Here is a 24,508-nt window from a genome sequence, read left to right as displayed (position 1 = left end):
CGCCATCTCAATGTAGGCCAGATTTTTGTGATCAGTGAGTACTGTCACCACATGGTTAGCCCCCTCCAACCAATGCCTCCAGTCCTCAAAGGCCCACTTAATCGCCAACAGCTCCCGGTTGCCCACATCATAGTTCTTCTCCACTGAACTGAATTTCCTGGAGAAGAAAGCACAAGGGTGCAGCTTACCATCCTTGATATCTTTCTGAGAAGCTCTGGATTAGGATGCCGGAGGACAGGAGCAGACACAAAAGCCGCCTACAAAGTGTCAAAGGCTCGAATGGCCCCAAGTGACCAATTCGCAACCTCAGCTCCTTTTTTGGTTAGTTCCACAATGGGGGAGACTATGGCAGAAAAGGACTTGATAAACCTGAGGTAATAATTTGCAAAGAAACCGTTAAATGGCCTTCAATATAGTGGGTTGCTCCCAGTCCAGAATGGTCTTCACCCTTCCAGGATCCATGGAGAAACCCTGCGAAGAAATACTGTAGCCCAAGAATGACACCTCCTTAACATCAAATTCGCATTTCTCCAGTTTGACATACAGGTCGTTGTCCAGTAACCTTTGCAAGATCTGTCTGACATGTCTCCGATATTCCTCCACGGACTTAGAAACATAGAATTTGACGGCAGATAAGAACCACTTGGCCCATCTAGTCTGCCCCATTTTTAAACATATTGTTACCTCAAACCTTATTGATCCTTACTTCTTCTGAAGTATGCTTATCCCATGCATGTTTAAATTGCTCTACTGTCTTAGCCTCTACCCTCTCTGATGGGAGGCTATTCCACTTGTCCACTACCCTTTCTGTGAAGTAATTTTTCCTCAAATTTTCACTGAACTACCACCCTCTAGTTTTAGAACATGTCCTCTTTCTTTGAAGAATGTCTCCTTCCTTTACCTTGTTAAAACCCTTTATATATTTGAACATTTCTATCATGTCCCCCCTTTCCCTTCTCTGCTCCAAACTATACATATTAAGATCTTTTAGACTTTCGTGGCACGTTTTGTGGTGTAGACCTTGCACCATTTTAGTTGCCCTTCTTTGTACAGTCTCTAATGTATTAATATCCTTCTGGAGATATGGCCTCCAGAACTGAACACAGTATTCGAGATGAGGACGTACCAATGACCTATACAGTGGTATTATCACTTCTTCATTTCTGCTACTGATTCCTCTTCCTATGCAACCAAGCATCTGACTTGCCTCTCATTGCTTTGTTACAATGTTTGCTTGCCTTTAAGTCACCTGAAATAGTGACTACTATATCCCTTTCCTCTTCAGCAGTTTCCACTATAGTGCTATTAATACTATATTTAGCCTTTGGATTTTTGAGACCCAAGTGCATGATCTTGCATTTTTTGGCATTAAGCTGTAGCTGTAGTTGCCACGTTTCTGACCATTCCTCTAGTCTACCTACAGTAGATCATCAATCATTTGTTTTACCCCTCCTGGTGTGTCTACCCTGTTGCATACCTTTGTGTCATCTGCAAAAAAGGCATAGTTTCCCTTCAATGCCATTTACAATGTCACAAATAAAGATATTAAAAAGCATTGGTCCAAGTACAGATCCCTGAGGTAATCCACTGGTAATATTTCCCTCTTGAGACTACACTCCGTTTACTACAACTCTCTGTTTCCTATCCTGCAGCCATGATCTTATCCATTCAACTATCTTTGTATCCAATCCCATGCTATCCAGTTTATTTAAAAGTCTGCGATGTGGAACAGTGTCAAAAGCCTTACTAAAGTCTAGATAAGCTATATCTATGCCCCCCCATTTATCTATTTCCTTAGTCACCCAGTCAAAAAAGTCAATAAGATTTGTTTGACATGATCTCCCCCCAGTAAAACCATGCTGTTTGGGATCCTGCAAATTGATGGATTTGAGATAATCTACAACTCTTTCTTTTAAGAGTGTTTCCATCAATTTCCCTACTACTGATGTAAGGCTCACTGGTCGGTAGTTGCTTGTATCTTCCTTGCTTCCACTTTAGTGCAGTGGGACAACGTTTGCTCTTTTCCAGTCTTCTGGAATTACTCCAGTAGCTAGTAAATGGTTGAATAATTCTGTTAATGGTGTTACCAGCACCCCTTTAAGCTCTTTTAGTATCCTTGGATGTATCCCATCTGGCCCCATTGATTTATCCACTTTCAGTTTTGAGAGTTCTGTTAGGATCTTCTCCTCTGTAAACGTGCTTGTTCCTACCTCATTTTTCTGATTACACTTGCAACTGTGGCCCCTTACCCTATCTCTCAGTAGTGAATACTGAACAAAAATAATTATTAAGATGATCAGCTATTACATTGTCACCCTCAACAAGACTCCTTCTTTCTGTCTTTATTCTTTTTATTCCAACTTTTGTTTTTCTGCTTTCGCTGATATATTTATAAAAGTTTTGCCCCCTTTACCCACTGACTGTGCTATTTTCTCCTCAGCTTTTGCCTTTGCACATATGATTACTTCTTAGCCTACTTCTGTTTTACAAGATACATACACCTCTTTGTCTTCATTATTTTGCGTCTGCTTGTATTTCCTAAAGGCCATCTTTTTTGCTTTCACAAAACTTGCTACCTCTTTCCCAAACCACACTGGCTTCCTTTTCCTTGTGGTTTTCCTAACCCATTTGATACAAAGGTCTGTTGCCTTTAATATTGCACTCTTAAAATTTCCCACCTCTCCTGCACTCTTTTCAAGTTTATCTACTCTGCCAAAGATTTGCTTACACATCTTCCCTTCCCTGCAAAATCAGCCTTCCTAAAATCTAACACCTTTGTTTTTGTATGGGGTGAGTCAGTATCTGTCTTTATTCTGAACCATACTGCTTGATGATCACCCACTCTTACATCAGATATTCTGTCTCCATTTGTAAGTATTAAGTCTAATATTGCGTCTTTACGAATAGATGAGGATGTCATCTAAATAAACCACTCCAAAGACTCCCAACAAATCCCTTAACACCTCATGAATAAAATCTTGAAACACGGCTAGGGCGTTGAGAGGCCGAACGGCATGACCAGGTATTCAAAATGTCCAGAATGGGTGTTAAAGGCCGTCTTCCACTCTGAGATCAATCTTAGAGAAGCTGGATGCCTCACGCAGTTAGTCAAAGAGCACAGAGATGAGCGGCAAGGGATATGCATTCTTGACTGTGATTTTGTTCAGTTCACGGAAGTCAATGCAGGGTCGGAGAGATCTGTCCTTCTTCTCGATGAAGAAGAACCCCGCTCCCACCGGGGATTTGGATGGATGAATGAAGCCTTTATCCAGAGCCTCCTGAATATAGTCCTGCATGGCTTTATCCTTCGGAATGGACAAGGCATATAATCGGCCCTTGGGAAGCCTGGCACCGGGTAACATATCGATTGCGCAGTCTAAGGGACGGTGAGGCGGCAGGACATAAGCATTTTTCTTAGAGAAAACATCGGCTAGGTCACGATATGGAGCCGGAACGGATGAAGCAACAGCAGCAGCAGCCAGACGAATAGGTCAAGACAGACATTGAGAGAAGCATGATGTACCCCATTCCAGAATGTCACCGGTCTGCCACTGGATCACGGGGTTATGCTTCTTCAACCAGGGTAACCCCAAGACCACCGGAGCCAAAGGACAATGCAGGAGATGAAACGAAAGTTCCTCACGATGTAGGACACCAACCAACAGCTGCAAAGGAGGAGTCCGGAAGAGCACTGGGGCCTCGGAAAGACTGGTCCCATCCAATCAATCCAATCACCGACACAGGAGTGGATAATGACAGCGTGGTCAGACCCAAAGTTTGGAAAAAGGACAAGTCCATGAAATTATCCACTGCACCACTGTTGACAAATGCAGGGATGGAGACCTGCGTGTTGGAAAGATAAATATCTGCTGTTATCAGGACAGAATTTTCCAGGGAGATGGATGCAAGGCCTAGATGTACCTCCCCCAGTTCACCTAGACATTGCCGTTTCCCAACTCCTGAGGACAAAGCTGGGCCAGATGAAGTCTACCATCGCAGTAGAGACATAAACCCAACGAGTATCTCCTACGTTTCTCTTCAGGCGGAAGACTAAATGCTCCCAGCTGCATAGGTTCATCCGAGTCGGACGGAGCCGTCCACAATGGGGATCGAGGGGGTTGAGAAGGTAACTTCTTCTTTACTCGGCGTTCCCGGAGTCGTCGGTCAACACAAATTGCCAAGCTCATGATGTCGTCCAGGGAACTTGGGGCAGGATACTGGACCAGGATATCCGTAATTTTATCCGATAAACCCCAACGAAACTGACTTCGCAAGCCTGGATCGTTCCATCCTGCATCTACAGCCCACTTGCGGAACTCTGTACAATAATCTTCCGAAGCTCTATTCTCCTGCTTCAGTGACCTAAGGCTTGCCTCTGCCATGACTGCCTTATCCGGGTCATCGTAGAGCAACCCTAAAGCAGTAAAGAATGCCTCAACTGTCTGTAGGGCCAAACTGGATGAGGGAAGCACAAAGTCCCAGGTTTGTGGATCGCCCTGAAGTAAGGAAATAATAATGCCTACTTGTTGGGTCTGAGAACCCGAGGACCTGGGCTGCAGTCTGAAGTAGAGCTTATAGCTCTATATAAAGTTCAGAAAATCCTTCCGGTTTCCGGAGAACCGGTCAGGCAAATTTAGTCTTGGTTCCACAATAGTGGGAGCAGTGGCACCACGAGTCTCCTCCACACGGAGAGAAAGTTCCTACACTTTTTGAGTCAGTATCTGAATCTGGCCAGCCAGAATCTGAGCTGGGTTCTGACCGGGGTCCATGATAGAGGATCACAATACCCTGAAAGAATATAAATATATATGTGTGGCCTGTATTAAAGGTTAAGTCTCATGTCAAACAATAGGGTATTAGTCCCGCAACAGTCTTGAGGGCTGGTATACCTAGGCTTGATGCAGCCGTGTAGCAGCCTTGAGGGCTGGAAGTGCCTTGGCTGACTGTAGCCAGTTGGCCAGTAAGATGAGATGCGGCCTTTGGGCCGGTTGCAGCCTTGAGGGCTGGGAGTGACTTGGTTGGCTGTGGCCCAGTAAGATGAGATGCGGCCTTTGTGTCGGTAGCAGCCCTGGCTGGATGTAGCCTGAGGGCCAGTAAGATGAGATGCGGCCTTTGGGCTGGGAGCAGCCTCTGGGCTGAGTAGCAGCCTTGAGGGCTGGAAAACCTTGGCTTGATGCGGCCTCTGGGACGAAATATCAGTCACTGAGTGGAGTAGCAGCCTTGAGGGCTGTGAAGCAGCCTCTGGGCTGTGTAGCAGCCTTGAGGGCTGAAAGACTTGGTAAGAAGATGCTGAGGTGTGCTTTGTGCCACTGAGATGACACTAGCGATTGTACACAAGATTGCATACACAGGACACTGAGGTGCGCTTGGTGCCACCGGGATGACACTAGCGGCAGTACACAAGATCGCGTACTCTGACGTGCGACCTGTGCCGCCGGGTTGACACAAGCCACAGGATGCTGGGTTGATGCGCTCTGGACCCTGAGTGCGGTCTATGCCGCCTGGATGACACAAACGGCAGGACACAGGAATGCAGACCATGATGCCAAGATGACACAAGCAGCAGGTAGTACAAATGTGGACCGTGCCGCCTAGATGACAAAAACAACAGGAACAATGAAGCTGACTGGATACAGGTAACTCGACTGAATACAGGAGACCATGCTAGAACCGGAAATAAGTGAAACGCTATCACCAACATCGGAGCAGGTCATGGACGCAGTTGCCAATATGGGCTGATCCCAGAATGATGGACGGGAGGTAGGTGGAACTTCAGCGAATGCTGGTCCGGCGTTCACCTCGCACAGAATTAGCAGTGCGGCGCCTTGTGACAGATCCTGCCTCTCCTCCTTTTCTGCAGTCATGACTTGTGTCAGAGACAGAGTAACAATATTATAGATTACAGCAATTCTGTGCCTCTGCCAAGCGTCCCATGCAATCATAGCCCAGGGTTACGGAGGCCACAACGCAAACAGCACAAAAACAAAAAGAACAAAAAATGTGTAAAAAGTAGAAGACAGACTGGGGCAGCGGGTCCTCGGCGTGTGGGCTCGGAGCTGGCCGTATAGTCTCAGGGCACTGCTGAGGTTTTTACAGCCAGCCAGGCAGGGGCAGAATGGGACATGATCTCGTAAAGAGCAGTGCAGCCAGGGCAGCTATAGGGTGTTCTGCGAGATGCAATGCACCGTCAGATCTGCCCCTGAACTGGGGGAAAGGGGCACCCGCGATCAAACGCAGTAAGGAGTGAATCCGGGATTAACGGCGCTGAATTAACGCCACTGCCTATCATAGTTTGACATGTGCAGCAATAGTGGATTGCAGCAGAGAGGGGAGAGTGCCTCTCCAGCCAGACGCCTCCCTGCTTTGCTTACCCAGTTGAGCGCAATGCCCTGCACCTTGAATCTGAAGCCAGGTATCGAACTGTATGCCCCCTCTCCAAGGCAGCCTCAGCGGGCCACCCCCTCAGGCTTCCTAAAGCTGCCTAAAGGAAGCGCCGGCCCTGTTCGTATATAGGTTCAGATTCATTCGCACACGGATATACAAGTGTTGCATATCAAATTAATCAGTGCAGTCTCATGAAGCGGTTTGTCACATCCATTTATGACTAAGACTTATTTTCAGATGAAAAAGATGCAAAAATGACACTACACATATCACAAAAATAAGAAGAGAAAGGAAAAGTAGTTTCGAGGGTGCACTAGCGACCACAAAAATATAATTTAAAAGTTGTAAACTTTATTGGTACGTATTAAATATATTGATCTTATAAGTTAAAATAGGTGAAATATAAAACGAAAGAACAGTGTATTAAAATGATGAATGTGCGCCGACCCCAGTGTTTTGGTTTTGGATCTGTATCTCCTCATGTTTTGGATCTGGATTTGGTTTTGCCAAAACCGCCCCTTGCGTGTTTTGGTTTTGGATCTGTATTTTTTCTAATAAAATCATGAAAGCAGCTAAAATCACATAATTTGGGCCTGTTTTTGTTCCTACAGTATTATTAACCTCAATAACATTTATTTCCAGTCATTTCCAGTCAATTTTGACCACCTCACAGCTCATAATATTGATTTCCTCTAGTCTAGTGCCAAAAGGTTGCATCCAGCTAGCTGGCTGACTAAGCTAAGCGACAGCAGTGGATGGCACTAACCTGTGGCAGTTCAGCTTCCAACATGGCAGAGTGGCATTGCAGTGGTAGACAGGTTGGCAGTTTAATAAACTACATGACTCTCTAGGAAGTTTAAAAACCAGGAATGTTTTCCTTAACTAGGTCAGAGGCCTGACAGAGTTGGAATATGTTTATGGACTGAAAACAGGGAAAGGACGGAAGGATTGATTAGTTTTTAATTTATTTATTTTAATGTTTTGATTCTTAAAATTTTTTATGAGGGAAGATCAATCTAGGATCAAGTTCTTCAGTTCCTAAAAGACATCTTTGATCTGGAAGAGGTTTTTTAATTTTTATACATCTAATAGAAATAAGGTGCTGCTAGAACACCTGCAGAGTCACAAATACATGGACATTAAACTGCGGTCTGGCCGGCAGTGTCACCAAACAATAATAGCGCAGCTAAGTTGCTAACGCACACACACACAAAAAAAAATATCTTTTTTTTTTGTGGATTGGTAATATTAATTATATTTCACTTTTATTTTTTTTAACACTGGGGAAGAGCACCCCTTGATGAACAACACAGACAGCACCCATTCTTTATGGACAACAAAGCACCCCTGCCGAGTGCAGACAGACCACCTGCAGATTCACAAATACGTGGATGATAAACTGCGGCAGAGTCACTGAACAATAATAGCGCAGCTAAGTTGCTAACACACACACACAAAAAAAAGAAAGAAGAAAAGCACTTTTTTTTTTACACTGGGGAAGAGCACCCCTAATTGACAGAGCACTCCCCCCCCTGGACAACAGAGCACCCCTTTATGGACTGCAGCCCTAGCCTGATGGACAGGACAACAACACAGCAGCAGCCACAGTTAATTGACAGGACAAGTGACAGAAGCTGCAGCACCCACTGAAGGAAGCCCCCCTTTATATACTGCAGTCTAAGCCCCTATATGGACAACACAGCCGCCGCCTTCAGCCCAAAGGCCCCGACTGGACACACACACTGAGTGACAGACAGTGACTACACGTCTGGTAGCTTCTCTCTCCACAGCCGGAGTGAAAATGGTGTAGAACACGGGGACCTTATATGTTTCGATTCCCGGCAGCGCCTGGCCGACAAAAGCAGAGTTACCGGCAGCGGAAGCCCGACAGCGCTGGAAATCCCGATCGTCGCTAAGGTAAGTATGAACTAACCTAACCTAACCCTCATTAGGGGTGCCTAACCCTAACCTCCCCCCCAAGTGTCTAACCCTAACCCCCTCCCTTCCCCGCTGCCTAAACCTAAGTCCCCCGAGGGGGTGCCTAACCCTAACCCTCCCTCCCCCTAGCCTGACCCTAACCCTCCCAGGGGGGTTTGTCTGACCCTAAGTCCCCCCCGGGTGCCCTAAACCTAACCCTCCCCCCCGCGGCTGTCTGGTCGCGGCGCCGTCATCCCTTTGATCGGGATGCCGGGCGCCTGTCTCCCGGCGTTGGGGAAATAACAGGCGTCTAGATATAGATGCCCGGCATTTCACCCTCGCCGGGATATAACAGTCGGGAAGCCGGCTGTCGGTATTAAGGCAGCCGGTTTCCCGATTGTATACCCTTTATATAATCCAAAACCCGTGAAAATCCGACAGTGGGAGGATGACATTTTGTTTGTGTGGGTCCGGTTCTCTGAAAACTGGACCCGCTCATCTCTAATTAAAATATATGTTCAACAAAACAACCATTGTCTGTGTCATTCCATTTCAGTATATTACTTATCACAGCTAATTGCTTATTAGTAATCACACACTGTTGCTGTATGTCTTAGTTTCATACGTTATAGCCGGGAGGCAATCGGGAAGCCGACTGCCTAAATATCGGCAGCCAGCTTCCGGGCTGTCATTTCACGGCAAAGGTGAAATGCCGGGCGTCTAGATGTAGACGCCCACATTTCACCGACGCCGGGAGACCGGCGCCCGGCATCCCGATCGTAGGGATGCCGGGCGCCGCGAGCGGACAGCCGCGGGGGGGAGGGTTAGGTTTAGGGCTCCCGGGGGGGACTTAGGGTTAGGCACCCCCCCGGGAGGGTTATGGTTAGTCTAGGGGGAGGGAGGGTTAGGGTTAGGCACCCCCGGGGGGGACATAGGGTTAGGCAGCCCCCCGGGGGACTTAGGTTTAGGCAGTGGGGAAGGGGGTGGTTAGGGTTAGGCACTTAGAGGGGGGATTAGGGTTAGGCACTTGGGGGGTAACTTAAGGTTAGGCACCCCTAAGGATGGTTAGGGTTTAGAGGGGTTAGGTTAGTAAATACTTACCTATCCACGATCGGGATTTCCAGCGCTGTCGGGCTTCCACTGCGTCGCACTCTGCTCCTGTCGGGCTGCCGCTCCTGTCGGGCCGGCGGTATTTCATACCAATTCCGTTATAGCCAGAGAGTTTAATAGAATGTTATTCCCTCACACAGGAAGAGATGGGTATCGTGTAGTCTTAGCCCTTTATCAAAATAACCAGTCGATGCTGCAGGAGATACTCTGTTTCACATCATTATTACACATTCTCAACTCATCAGTAATGGGCTAATCATTATGGTTCTGCTATAATTCTATATGTAGCCTCTCTTTGTTAATGCAGTATTATATTCCAACTGGTAGCAGTTGTGCTTTATGTGTCACTTATATCTCCTAATTAAATATATCCAATCAGTTCCCCCTTGGTACTGCATAACTGGGCACTATGACCTTTATGACCTTTGTGATTTCATCATTCTTATAATATTCTTTATTAACCACACAGATGTGCTAGTATTTATGTCCTGCTAATGAGGATTCATATAATATCCCACACAAGTACAACTCAGTAAGAATTAATATATATTCCTAATATCAGTTCTCACATTAATCACCAATTAGGTTGTGGAAGGTTCGGGCTACATCTGCAGTATCAATTAGTAACTGCTATTCGATGCTAGCATATTGTTATCAGTGCTTTTATGACAGGCTGCTCCTTCTGTGGATTCCTGGCAGCTTGCGGCACCAATAATCCCCCTAAGCCTCTTTTAGCACCGCCAATATTTCTACTAGCGGCTGCCGCACTGCAAGCCGAGTAACTTGTATGCTTCTGTATTACCCTGTCCTCTGCCAAAGCTGTCAGTTCCTTCTTATCGCTTTGTTTGGCAGCGGCTAAAAAGTCACCAGGTATACATGGCAGCACATGTATCAATCTCAATCTAACAGCATTAACAATAACAGTGTGTTTCCATATATTCAGAACGTAGACAACGGCTGCAGAGAACCTACGGCCGTTTCACCATTCAGGCCTTGCCTATCTATAATATTGTTACTCTATCTCTGACACAAGTCATGACTCGAGAAAAGGAGGAGAGGTAGGATCATAAATACCCTCCCTGAGGTCGCCTTAGGACACCTGCGTTACGGTTTGACAGGTGTACCGCCTCAGTCAAACTCCCCAATCATTTATCATTGCTATTGTTAAACAAATGGATGCAGTTTTGATGCTCCCTGAGGAATGCGTTTGGTAAACACTACTCTAAACACACCTCCTCTCTCCCCAGTGACCCTCCCCTTTCTTCTAGCACCCTCTCAACCCTCATGGTCAACATCTCCTCTCTTCCTTGAGACCCTGACCCATGACACTCTGCTCCCTCTCAGTATCCCTGGGTATCCAGTCCCCAAAACTCCTCCACACCCTGTTTATAATAAAAGCCATATAAATACTGAATTATATGGTGATTTTCAGTTTTATTTGGTAGATTTATTGACAATGATAAATATAATTATAAAAAATAAGCATTAAAAGCAACAAACCCTATATATAACACACATATTCAACAAATTAGTACTGAAAACAAAGCTGTAATACATAATTCAACTACATTTGCTCCTCACAGTCAAATGGCAGGTATAAAAAAAACACATTTCCTAATAACAACTTTTATTACGGTGGTTGCAAAGCAGATGGAGAAAAGGGCTCAATGATGAGCCTAAATGAATAATCTCGATATATGTACTGTTTATATATAGTATACTGTATTCTACTATATAAAAAGGTTTGTGTGCAGTTTTGGGTATTTAAGGTAAAATGAAATCAAAGTTTGTTTTTTACGTGCCTGAGGTTTTGCTAGATCTGAACACTTTGAGTAGCCTCCTCAAAATTCAAAATAAAGTACTGTCATGTACAGTATGAACTTCTTTCAAAAAGTAGCACACAATAGATGTATATTACAAGCACCATAGACACAATAAATTTATAAAACCTCAAATTCAAACATCTCACTTTTTTTTCCATCCAACTTTGCAAAGGTTTTCCTACTGGTCAGCATATCATGTGACAACTGAATGAGACAATGTTTTTCATTCTTTTACTCTTTACCTCAGTATCTTCGTCCAAGTAGTTGAAGACAACAACTTCCAAGATAAATTGTTCTCCTCTGGTAATATAACTGGGAAGATTCAAGGAAACAAAGAATGGCTGAAAGGATTCCAGCTGAAAAAACAAAAATGATTTTGAAGTAAAGTCAAATTCCTGCTGTTTTGAACATGAATTAATGAGGAAATGTCAACATCAGTTGTACTGATAACTTTATAATGGGTTAATTGGCTTTTTCTTTTGAACTGGTGTCATTTGTAGAATATTTTGTTTAGGCGCTTTATGATTTGGGCACCCTGAATTATGGAAACACTGGATGCATAAATCTAATGCACAATACAAAGACAAGAGTTGGACTCTGTTTAAACATTATTTGATATTATGTAATCTATGTATACATCTAATTAATCTTGAGCTGTTAAATGCCTGACTCAATCTGATTGGTTGCTATGGGAAACACTACCACTTGTCTGTTTTAGAAGCTTTAGTACATCTGCCCCCATGAGGCTGATTCAGAGGTGAATGCCGACAGTTTTTGCCTGTGTTTGCACAGCAGTGTAGTGGGCATGGTGATGCAGCTATGGGCTAGGCGGGGTTGTGTATATGAGTAACTATGCCTATTTTCAGACGTAAAGAGTGAGGCAGTGCAGTCGCATAGATGCATAAATCTCTGAATACGGACAAATATCCGCATTTAGTGCCTGATTCTAAAGCCACTGCAGCTGCAAATTTGAATGCAGCCACTGTGCGAAAATATACAATTGACGCAGCTGCTGAGATCTCTATTGAGAGGCCCACCTTTGACTTTCCAAATCCATTCGACTGCATACAACATCGTTGCAAATCAGTCAATTATTGGAGTTCTGAGTAACCCTATGGTCGCGCAGAATGGTTGCTGGAAATGAGATGCCAGGGCCATTTTCTCCTCATAGGGATCACAGTCTTGGGCATGCCCCGAAAATGGTATTGACAGCCTGTGTTTGAGTCACCACTCCTGTTGCCACCCACAAACGGTGCCCTCATGTCAATCACTTTGCAAATAAATCCTCACTGCGAGCGACATCGGTAATGAAACTTGACACAAGCGCAGTGAGACACAGAAGTATACACAGATCACTGATAATCGCTCCACTGCGTAAACAAGGGCATTGTGTCCATCTCTGAATCAGACCCTTTAGTTTTATGCACGTGATATGAGTGAAATTGTATATAACAAGTGTTAAACGCTCCAAAATACAATGGAAGAGAAAAATCTGTCAGAAAATCTAATAAAACTAACAAATAAGATGCAGAGGAAAATTTACTAAAAGTCGATTTTAGTTCTAGTTTAAAGTCGACCAATATAGAACCAACATCCCCACAAAATCAACCCCCAGTGTTTATGCTCAAAATTAGATCAATTAGATATAAAATTAGATTTAACAAGATCATTTACTGTCAATTTTTGGTTCCATTCTGATTTCAATGGTGCATTGATTTCTATTTGAAGTTCTAAACCTGTTCCAATCAAATAGAGCCAAAAATGGACTCAAAATCGACTTCATTACACAGATACATCCCTATTGTCCAAAACAGGTCAGATGCACTGTATTACCCACAAACACCTTCATTCAGGTGCTAATTTGCATATTTCCACAAAATGTAAAGCATTGCTGTACCTTTACATGAGGTTTCAGCCAATTGCACGTTTTACAAGTTAAATAGACCTGTTTCATTTGTGTCTATTCATTTTATTGATTTTGGGTTAATTTTGAGACCATTTTTAGTCTATTTTCAAACAGACTGTTAGTAAATAGGAGATTTGTATACAACTCTATGTTAAAGCATCACAACATTATAGCATATATGCAGACCTTGCAGATCCTGGACACAACTTATAATTAACTCACTTGACTTAACCATTCTCTCTGTTTGACTATGGTAAAGACAATAGAGTAGAAGACGTTATGGAAAATATTTGACCTGTATCACATGCCTAACAATAGACACAGTACATACTGTAGATGGTTTTAAATAATATCCTGAACTAATGAACTTCTTGTCTTTTAGCCAAAATCCACACATCTTGAAGAACCCCCCACCATGATTCTGTAATGATGCATTCTTTGCTTCATCCAGCACTGCCAAAGACAATAATACCAGGAACAATGCTTGTCTGTACTGTGACTGACAGAAATATTTTGGTACCGTTTACTATGAACATATACAACTTATTGGGGACTTGTTATTGACTGTACAGTACGATATCTACCTTTTCCTCATAATAAGCAACTCAATATGACAAAATGCTTGACAAAGTAAGAAGAAAACAAAACACTTATGGTTGTTTCATGTGGCAGATGGTAACAATAGGGAAATAACTATGTATTTGAAGGCCCCATAGCAAAACGTTTGTAAGGGCAGCTATGTACCACCCAATGGTGAAAAATTTATATGAAACATGTAACTTTGACAAGGAAGCTGGGCCCCCTCAGCTCAGGGCTCCATAGCAGCTGCACCCCTTGCACCTATGGTAGTAACGCCCATGGGTAACAACATATTGAGATTGTCACATATGTAAGACAAGGGTACTCAAACAAGCAGTCTCTATATTAATTTGCTTTCAGCAAATAAGGGCAATTATAAAACTACTTTGCAAAAAAAGTATTTACCAATAAGGACACAGAACACAGGCTGAAAAGCAAGAAGTGCAAGAAATGACATTACGTGTGCCACCTGTGACATGGGTGTAGATGTACTAAGCCTTGGAGAGAGAAAAAGTACCAACCAATCAGTTCTTAACTGTCACTTTTCAGGCTGTCTTTGAAAATCGACAGCAGCTGATTGGTTGGTACTTTATTTCCATCCACTTTAACTCTCTCCAAGGCTTAGCACATCTAGGAGATGGTGTGAAATAGGATGTTCTTACTGGGAAAAAGCTTATCTAAGGGATATTAAGGAAAAATAAGTAATGCTTGAGACAAGCTCTCATAATGACATTCTCATGGTTACTATCGACCTTATGCCTGGATACAAACTTATTCACTCTGTCCTTTCTGTTTTTTGTTTTCATAGAGTTTTCTTTTTGATTCTGATAAGATTTGTAAACACTTAAGCTAGCCACACACAGACCACTGACCAGACTGCTCGGCCAGACCATCAAGAAGCCAGATTACTGACAGAAATATGTAAGGTCAAATATTAAAGATAAGGATGTTCAGTGTTTGGGTCAAATGAACAGGTCTGAAGTGACACAACTACCATAGTTGGACAATGTATCCATACACAATCAGAAACAGTTATTATATGACCCCATAGTACCATCCATCCTAACCAATATCCGATGGCTCCTCACCAGATGTACTGTAGTCTCTTTGGAACCACACATGCTGCATCTTGCAGCCAATAAGGTATAAAGTGGCATCTAAATCACAGCAGGTATGGGCACCATTAGACAATGTAAACATTGTACTTATTCAAAGTAAATGGAAGTGCTTTGGATCATTCATCAAACAGTCACTTTTTTATTGGACTCATACAACTGTCTTTCACTCCACAAGCAAGCAAGACTAGTCAACTAAGACTACTGATAGGCTTCATGTAAAATCCCTGTTCAGTCACCCACTGATTGAATGTGAAACTACTGTGATTAACCTGTTCATATTTGGTTGTCATAGATGAATATACATTTGGTCTTTTTGGCAACTACAATTACCTGTAAAGGAGATTCCAAAAGTCCAAACCCCAAATTCTCAGAAATCACAAATGCATTTGTGATCCATGAAGTAATGGTGTCTGGTACAACAGACTCTATTTCTAGGAATGTTTCACGTCTGAAAACGAGAGGAAATGTTTAACATATTCTTTTATATAGAATTTATTTCATTTTGCTTATATAGAAACTCTAGTTGTAAATCATACAGTCACACTGTTTTATCAAGTTTTAAAATGTGAAAAAAAGACATTGTTACTTTTACCCCAAGTTAACATTCTTCCAAATCCATGTCTCAGGAAAATAAGATCTGATACGCGGTTCACCAAAATTAAAAGGATGCCAGGTTGGTATATCTTTCTCAGAAACATCAAGTGATGTATACGCTGTAAAAAGAAATTGATAATTTCTAAAATAACAAAAACCAACTACTGTGTAGTCACTCTGAAGTCAAAGTATACAGTGACTTAGTTAGACATATTCATTTATATCTACTATACTTGAAGGTACATTTTCTGAGTTGGAAACTGTCTCTGTATCTATGGAAGAGGAAAGAATACTAGACGAAACACTAACTTTGGGTCCCAGCTTCCATTAAATAATTGGTCACACATGTTGAATTGATTACAGATTCTGATTAACTTAGCAAAATAAATTATAATACTGTGATACAGTCTAATATGAATATCTCATACTATCACTATAATAGATTTTATTTTTAATTATAGTGTTTTCTTATTTGTACATGATTTTTATTTTTTTGTGCATACATAATTATATTGTATATTGGTAATCTCAGGCAAAAAAGCAAACCTAATATATTGTTCCAACTGTTTTTATATATTTTCAAAAACGTTTAGAAAAATTCATCATCTGTGAAGAGCGCTCTAATGCTGGGTACACACTGGCAGATATATTGGCCGATCAATTTATCGTGTGCATCGGCAAGTGTGTACCAGCGATATGTCTGTAAACAACATTGTTCACAGATATATTGTGTCGGCTGTGCTGCACAGACGATGGCAGATGTATCTGCTCATCGTGCATTGTGTACGTGCAGTCACTAGCAGCATAGACCATGGGGAAAGAGGCATAACGCGACCCATGGCTAGCAGGACCCGCGGCCAGATGACTGTTGTTTAGTGTGTATGAAGTGAACACCCATCATCTACAGATATATATGTTAGGTTTGTACCCTTAAGTTATGATTGCAAAATGTATTGTTTATACTTACATATATCGTAATAATGTTCCTGTTCCTGCTCAAGGATGGCATCAGTAAACACCCCAATATTACATCTCTATAAAGAGAAAAATATCATCATCAAAAATTCAACTCCAAATAATGAAAATTAGACAAAACAATGAGCTATATTTTTGCTGTTCCCTAAAATAACATTCTAAATAAGGTGGATAAGTCAAAAAGAAGAGGATAAAGCTAACTACACAAACAAATAATGACCATAACTAAACCAAATATGAAAATATAAAAAATATAAATTAATTATATAGGCATATGTAAAAAGATATATTTTAACTAGATTTAATACAGTTGAAATGTTTTATGCATACAAGTTGACAGAAGAGCTAAACTGACTTTATTGGAATCGTATCCAATATACTGTAGGTGCTTATAATGATTGAAATTGAAAACAACTATTGAAAGTGGATTATAAATAGGTGTTGTAGTCTTCATTATCTCCCAAAATTTGCTAGTACTAATAAGTTTAATATCGCCCATAGATTGCATGTCCTAAAAAATGAAAAATAAACAAAAAATAATATACTGTATTAAATAACAACACACATAAAAATCCAATCCCTATAGTGAACTTCTTGTTGACATACTGTACAGTATATGCAGAAATGGGTATGAAACAATATCGTAATATTAAACTAATAATTTTTAACAGGAGGGATTCCCTAAACTCTAGATTTATATGCAAATTGATTGCTACAGTATGTACAAGATGCTCATTAACACACTATCAAAATAAGACATTCTCCATAACTGGTTAAAAATATATTGCCAATAATAATGTAAGAAAAATGTTGATACAGGTTTATTTCTTTTCAAAACATAACCACGAAGTCATTTAACAACCTGCAAATCAGCCATCAGCTAGGAATTCTAACATAGGAAGGTAGCAGTTAGATTGTCCGTCGACCATTAAAGGTGAGCAAACACTGGCCCTGATTCAGAGACGGATGCTTTTTTTTGTGAGGCCTCCTGGCCGCTCACATAGCTGTGGGTGACCACCCACAGCTATTGCGAGCGACCAGGATGATGGTCGCGATGGTCAAGACCATCGCGACCGTCGGGCTTGCGACAAGACCCTTGTGGTAGGGTCTCGTGGCCGCAAGCCCCAGAGAGCTTCCGGCTCTAATAGAGCCGGAAGCTCTCCCACTGACATCACTGGTGATGTCAGTGGGGCCGCCCACAAACGGTAGTTGTTCGCTTGGGAACGCCTCCGTTTGTGAAGCCACCCCCTGGCCAAGCCTACCAAACGGGGCGAGCTGTCAATCACCATTGACAGCTCGCCCCCTTTGGTGCGAGACCCGAAGCGACGGAGCGCCCGTCGCTAGCCGGGTCTCACGCATGCGTACAATGGAGCCGGCTCCGTCGTGCGCATGCCCAGTTGGCAAACATCGACCCGGTTGCGAGCGCTCATCGCTTGCGACCAGGTCTGAATCAGGCCCACTGATCCTTCACAGCCGATGGTCGATGGCTTTTCTATCAATGGCAGGTGCCCCATGTTTTTCTGCCATTAATGGTTTCTGGAAATGGTCACAGCAAACTGTAAGTTTTTTTCCCAAATCAGAGGTTGACTCAACACTTCATTCTGCCTGTACAAGACTATGGTGGTCAGTACATTATCTGAGTGTAGTTTATTAGTGCAGATCTGATGCTTAGCAAGGTGGCTTTACCGCTTTAGGTATGGGGATGGACTGGTACCAAAGCACTACAGATGTGTCCTTACGCATCTTTTCTGCAGGACCAATAAAAAGCCCCTCTCAGCATGCCAGGTCCCGTGAGACTTTGCTAGCGACGGGCATCTCTTTTTGACGAAAACACGTCTAAGTCACAATGCAATTAAACTAGGATGCACCAGCAGACTGTGATGATTAATATGATACAGTATGCGACAGATATATCTGTGTGCGACTGAGTCTCTGAATCTATACACGAAGTGCAACTACAGTATGTAGCGACGGCAGCTTTTTTCCTTCAAAGTTCCTTTGTGCTTCATAAACAGACTGAGGTGCACACATATACATGTGGTACATATCAAATTAATAATCACAGTCTGCTGGTGCAAAAAAGATGCTCATCGCTAGCAGAGTAGCACGGGACCTGGCAACTCACTCACACCAGGCAAGTCGCGCTGCGTGGCATATTGGTGCTAGATGTACAGTATGAGGACACATTTGTATGTCAGACCGGGATGCTGGTAATCAGAGATACTCAGGAAGGCGATTTTATTATCATAAACTCCATAAACAAGCAACCCCCTGTCCCGTTTCCCCATTGATTTCTGGATATTTATTCACCAGCTTTGGCATGTGGTTCAGCTGCAAATAGCATTTATTAGTTAAATCATTGAACACCTTTTGATGTTATATTACTCGACAACATCTGTGAGGCAATACAGATCCATACCTAGGCAGAAGTCTAATTGTGCATTAGGGATGTAGTTTAAACCATTGATGGTCACTCTAAACCATCAATATTTTATAGCCAAAAGACCCTTTAATTGTGCAACCCTAATCAAAAGTATTCCAAGTTGCGTTCATTACTACCCAGGACTTATTGTGAGTCTCCAAATTTGTTGAGACTTATCACTGTATGACTGCAGTCCAGACATAAACTTTTTGAAGTAAGATATCTTCAATAAAGGAATATACAGTACTTTAAGTATTTGGATTTAATGCTTGGTACACACTTGAACGATATATTGTTCTATCATCGCAAGGTCATTCACAGACATGCCTGATCGGTCCTGCAGCTTAGCTAATGACGATATATCTAGAGGATATATTGTTTCATCTGGCTGTCTGTATAGCCGACCCGCAACCACCCGATATGTCGCCTGCAGAAGTAATTGAATATGATATCACAAGTGGAAGGGTATATTTAAATAACTCTGCTGGCCACATTCATCGGCCAAACGAATGGTAAGTGTGTATGCACTTACAAATCATTAGATAGGTCGGCGAGTGAGCCGACCTGTCGGCCAAGTGTGTACCCAGCTTAAGTTGTATGAACTCCGGCAATCAATCATCGGCCAGGAGAGCAGTATATTATTATCAGGTCCTTGATTTGCTGAAATATACTACTTACACGTCCATTAGTGGACAGAACTATTTGTTATACTCCATTTGAATGGTGAACTATTGTTCCAAATGCATGCAGTTTAAAAATGTAGCCACCTACTTTTTATGGACCCACTTGTGCACAATCTTTTTTATGCTGGCCTCTTGGATAATAATTTTAACAAGTTCTTAAAGCTATCTGAGGTATACACAAATGACTGTTAAATAATGGAGGCTTTCTAACACATTAAAGGCCTGATTTAGAGTCGCACACAGCTGTGTCCGTGTCTTTTGCCGCTCACACGTCTGCAACTTTATGTTAATACCACTACAAGCCGTATAGAGCCGTGCATCTGCATGTGCAAGGACTGAGACACTCACTTTGAGCATCTTTGGATACTGCAATCATGCATGGGGCATTTTTAGATGCAACCATCGGTTGCACCATTGAAACTTGCAAAAGCTCCATGCTAGGTGCAGATTGCCCATCAGAGTATGGCCTCCAGTGTGAGCGATTATGCAGCTGTGTTTACAGCAACTTCAGTGACATGCCTGTGACACTCACATAACAAGCCGTTAAGACGGACCATCTCCATGCATCTGCACAGCCACCTCCCTCTCACCCAGAGCTGGATTCAGGCTTTGGGGGGCCCAGGCACACTTATTCACACAGTCACAGACTAATACACACACACACACACACACATAAATACACACACATACACACACACACAAGTCAGAGACTAATACACACAGACTTATAAACACACATTAAATAAAGTCAAAGACAAATATGCACATTCATACACATACAGACACAAACATACATACATACATACATAACTACAGACACACACACCTATACACACACACATACCTACACACACTTATACACACACATACATAAATACAGTCACAGACACACATACATACAGACACACAATACAGTATGTATGTATGTATGTCACTCTCTCTCTCTCTCACCTTACAGGGTACACTACACTCACTGTCTGTAGCACAGTAGCTCCTCCGTCCCCTTCTCGCTCATATGCTGCTGGTACTGACCACCGGCGGATCCAGGGGGGGGGGGGGGCGATCAGGGCGATCACCCCCCAAACACACAGCCCTGATTGCTAAAAATCCTGCCCACTTAATGACACGACTAGTGTCACTGTCTGCCGGCTGGGCTTAGCTTAGCTGCTGGTGCTGCTGCCTGACAACAGTGCAGTAGTGCAGGCAGCCGCAGCGCAGCACCAGCGCGTGGGTCTACTATGTGATACCGTGTCACTGACACAGTCAGTCACAAGTTGTGTCCGGGCTGGCAGGACTGCTGGCAGCGCGGCGGGGGTGGGTGGGTGGGCGTTTCCGACTGAGGTAATAACCTCTTCCGCGGCTGGCCCCCGCTGTCCTCCTTCCATGCGCAAGGTTGCGCAGTGGGCACTGGGAATCCAACGAGGCGGCCACTATTATGATGATACTGGGCTGTGTGGGCTGACAATGTGGTCGAGCCTTCTGCATGTCACGATTTTAGAAGAGAGAGTGCTGTGAGTATATGTTTGTGGAGCATATCAGTGGGGTTTGCGGGATCAGGTGTACATGTGGGGCTGGGGGGAGCCTTTGTGCGACAATTTTTTATTGGGTGGGGGGTCTGGTCCTGCCTGTCACTTTTACAGAAGATTGCTGTCAGTCTGTGTTTATGGAGTATATCAGTGGGGTTGGGGTAGAGGGTCTGGTGCACATGATGGGCTGGGGGGAGCCTTTGTAATGAATAGAGAGTGGAGGAGTCGTTATTAATTCTTAAGCCGCCCCCCCTAAAAGTAAAGTCTAGATCCGCCACTTGTACTGACTGAGTGCCATGTAGCCCCGCCCCCTGTACCGACTCCACCACCCTTTCAGCCTCATACAGCTCGATGTGCAGCCCTGCTACACTGCAGCTGTAATCAATGGCCTAAGGAATCCCATAAGAGCTGGGGGGGCGAGGTGAGGTGCCCCATGAGCCCCCCCTTAATCCGGCTCTGCTCTCACCTCTCAATCACCACCCAGGAACTCCCAATACATTTTCAAGACATTTCTGAGACCATGCATCTCAATCTCATCTTGGACTAAGGACACATGCGCAGTGTGGCTTGGATGCTCAGCTGCATCAAAACAGCTTCTGTATATATTGCTGCTACAGAGTGTAATGATGGTCTGACATATGACAACATCTTGTGAATAAAGATTTCACATGTTTCACCTGAGGAATCTAACTTACAAATACTACACCATTGTAACATTGACAACATTTAACCCTTGTAAACCTGAAGTATACAGTAAGTTGAAAAAATGTACAAACAAGCAAACAAAATGCAATTTAAAGTAAAGCACATAACTACTAACAGGAGGTATTTACATATAAATTATAAAATACAGCAGCCCTCACAAATGCAATAGTAATTGTGGACAGAAGGCCTGATTCATTACGGATCGCACCTGAGATTGCAATAGCGATTATGCATGCAGTCTCACTGCGATAGTATGCTAATCCCCTGCGATCGCTATGACGTCGCAGCTTAATATAAGGACCTTACTCAGGAATTGCTAACCTCGTCGCACGCTATGAGTACACAAGCTGCATAAGGCATCGCAGTGGATAATATATGCACGCACCCTGTAACAGCATTTAAATGCACTGGCACGCCTGCATTTCGCCAACAACCCGCTCGTCACCTCCCACAAACGGCACTTCCTGTCAATTACTCTGCAATGGGTCTGCGTAGTCACTGCGATTGCAGTCCCGATGGCAATGGCTGGTTCACGTACCCGCACTGTGATGCATACATATGTGCAGACTGCAACAATCAGCTGACTGCGTGCGTAATCGCAGTTGCGATGCGTAATTAATCAGGCCCAGAAACATGTAAATATTCCATATATATGTTCCTTTAGTCCAACTATGCTGGTCCATAGCTGATCCACTACAAGTATTACACCACAAAAGCCATTTTTCTACATCAAAGGTTCAGGTGAAGATTAATAATGAAATATTTTTTTGGTGGAAAATGTTACCCATATGTTCAGCTGCATTTTTTACTCAGTTTGTAATAGTACAATATTTTCCAAAAGCAGCAGCACTTGTATTCTATTACTGCTTTCTGTGTAGTGCATGTTTTTCATTTGCCAAATGTATGCATGGGATTACAGTTCCTCCATGTTCATCCTGGCTGAACTACCTCTCTATTCACCAAAAGAGATTAAACTGCATAATTAGCCCAAATCAACTGGCAGACACTGATCTTGGCTGCATGTCCTTTTCAGACTTTGCATGTTCCCTTGGCTCGTGACTTCATTTTTGCTTTGTTTTGCCAAAAGGTATTGTCAGTACATAAAAGAATGAAGACTATCAACAAAACTACTCTTTGGCGGAACCCTAGTATTTCATGGGCTCCACCAATGTGTTCTTTCAGATTCAAATAATTAATGGCAGCTTCAATTTAGCTGGGACAGAATTAAAAATACATAAGATATTGATCTTTTGTTCATATACCAATGATGAATACTCTTTATGAACTGATGATCACTCTGGAACAAACTGCACTCACTGGGTCCGTGTTGATCCTTCCCTCCTCCTATTACAGAATGCTATCAAGCTGTGCACAAGTCTCCCGCATTAAGAGACAAATATTTATGTTGGACTGAGCCACACCACAGAAAAGACGGGGATGCTGTAACTTCTTCTTTCCACAGAGGTCCCACTGTGGTGTGCTTGAGAGACGTAGCACTGTCAATTGGCTAGGAGGAGGTAAAATGCTGTGCTGAGGTGTGTGATTTGTTGTGGAGGAACAGTGCTCTGTTACAAGAGGCATGATTAGCTGTAGTGCAGGTTATGCTGTGATTGTTCTTCCTCCTTACCTCCAGCTGTGTGCAGAGCCGGTGCAAGGTTTCTTGGTGCCCTAGGCAAAACTTCACTCTACCACCCCTGTTCCCCCCAAAAGAGGTTAAACACATAAGCAGGTTACGTGTGTGCCATGCGCATAGCACTTGTGAAAGAGGGACACAGACATAATCTCACTTGGAGGTGGGGATGTCCAGGCTCTTCCATGGAGATAGGTTGAGGCGCAGTGCTACTGGGGAGTAAGGTGGGGTGGGACAGAGATGAGTGAGTGGGGGAGACAAGGTGCATGCAGGCAGCAGAGATGGACTGCGAGAGGACAGGGTGGGTTGCTGACACAGGGAGGCCAGGGGCAAATGTAGGACTTTATAATATGTATATATATTAGGGGTGAGCGGGTTCGGATTTCTGAAATCCGAACCCCCCCGAGCCCCCCCGATCCGTGGCCAATCCAAGTCAGGCTCGACTTTTCCCGCCTGACTCGGATCTGAAATCGAGGCAAAATGTCATCATCCCGCCTTCCAGGTCTCTCGGGTTTTGGATCCTATATAAGGTACCCGCGTCGGTGCCATTTTCTCACTCGGCTGTGGACAGTGAAGAGGGAGGGTGGGAGTTAGGGCTGGCTGGGCTGTGTAGTGTAGTGTAGTTTAGTGCAGTGTAGTGTTGTGCTGTGCTGCGCTGCTGTTGTCCATAGGGGCTGTGTCCACTCCTTCAAAGTCCATAGGGGCTGGCTGGACTGTGTTGTGCAGTCAGTTGTCCATAGGGGCTGTGTCCACTCCAAAGTCCTGTGCAGTGTCCCAGTCCTAAAGGGGTGCTGTAGTGTTGTCCAGGGGTTGCTCTGTCCATCAGGGGTGCTCCCCCAAGTGCAAAAAAAATATTTTTTTTCTGTGTTTGTGAATTGTGTGCACTATGGCTGCAGGTGCATCAACAAAGGAGCAGCGCCAAGCGTGCGCCTGTGTCCCATTAGTAAAGGGCCGGCTGGCTTGTCCGTTAAAGGGTGCTGTAACCCCCAAAGTACACTCCAAACAAAATAAAAAAATATTCTCTGTGTTTGTGAATTGTGTGCGCAGTAGCCGCACATGCATCAACAAAGGAGCAGTGCCAAGCGTGCGCCTGTGTCATAAGTAAAGGGCCAGCTGGCTTGACCGTTAAAGGGTGC

General features: G+C 43.5%; 1 protein-coding gene across 1 annotated transcript in view; it reads right to left on the bottom strand.

Moving 5' to 3' along the window:
• The window catches only part of LOC148542096 (CD109 antigen-like), a 333,340-nt gene that overhangs the window by 158,626 nt on the left and 150,206 nt on the right, over positions 1 to 24,508 (bottom strand). Inside the window, exons 17-20 of the mRNA XM_088470525.1 lie at positions 16,399 to 16,465; positions 15,430 to 15,550; positions 15,168 to 15,285; positions 11,477 to 11,590 (exon numbers count right to left, since the gene is read on the bottom strand). Coding sequence (XP_088326651.1) covers positions 11,477 to 11,590; positions 15,168 to 15,285; positions 15,430 to 15,550; positions 16,399 to 16,465 — 420 coding nt within the window. The remainder of the gene's footprint in view (positions 1 to 11,476; positions 11,591 to 15,167; positions 15,286 to 15,429; positions 15,551 to 16,398; positions 16,466 to 24,508) is intronic.

The sequence above is a fragment of the Taudactylus pleione genome, unplaced genomic scaffold (assembly GCF_031769625.1).
Source record: "Taudactylus pleione unplaced genomic scaffold, aTauple2 ptg000015l, whole genome shotgun sequence".
NCBI lineage: Eukaryota > Metazoa > Chordata > Amphibia > Anura > Myobatrachidae > Taudactylus > Taudactylus pleione.
This window is presented reverse-complemented; position numbering and strand designations above follow the sequence as displayed.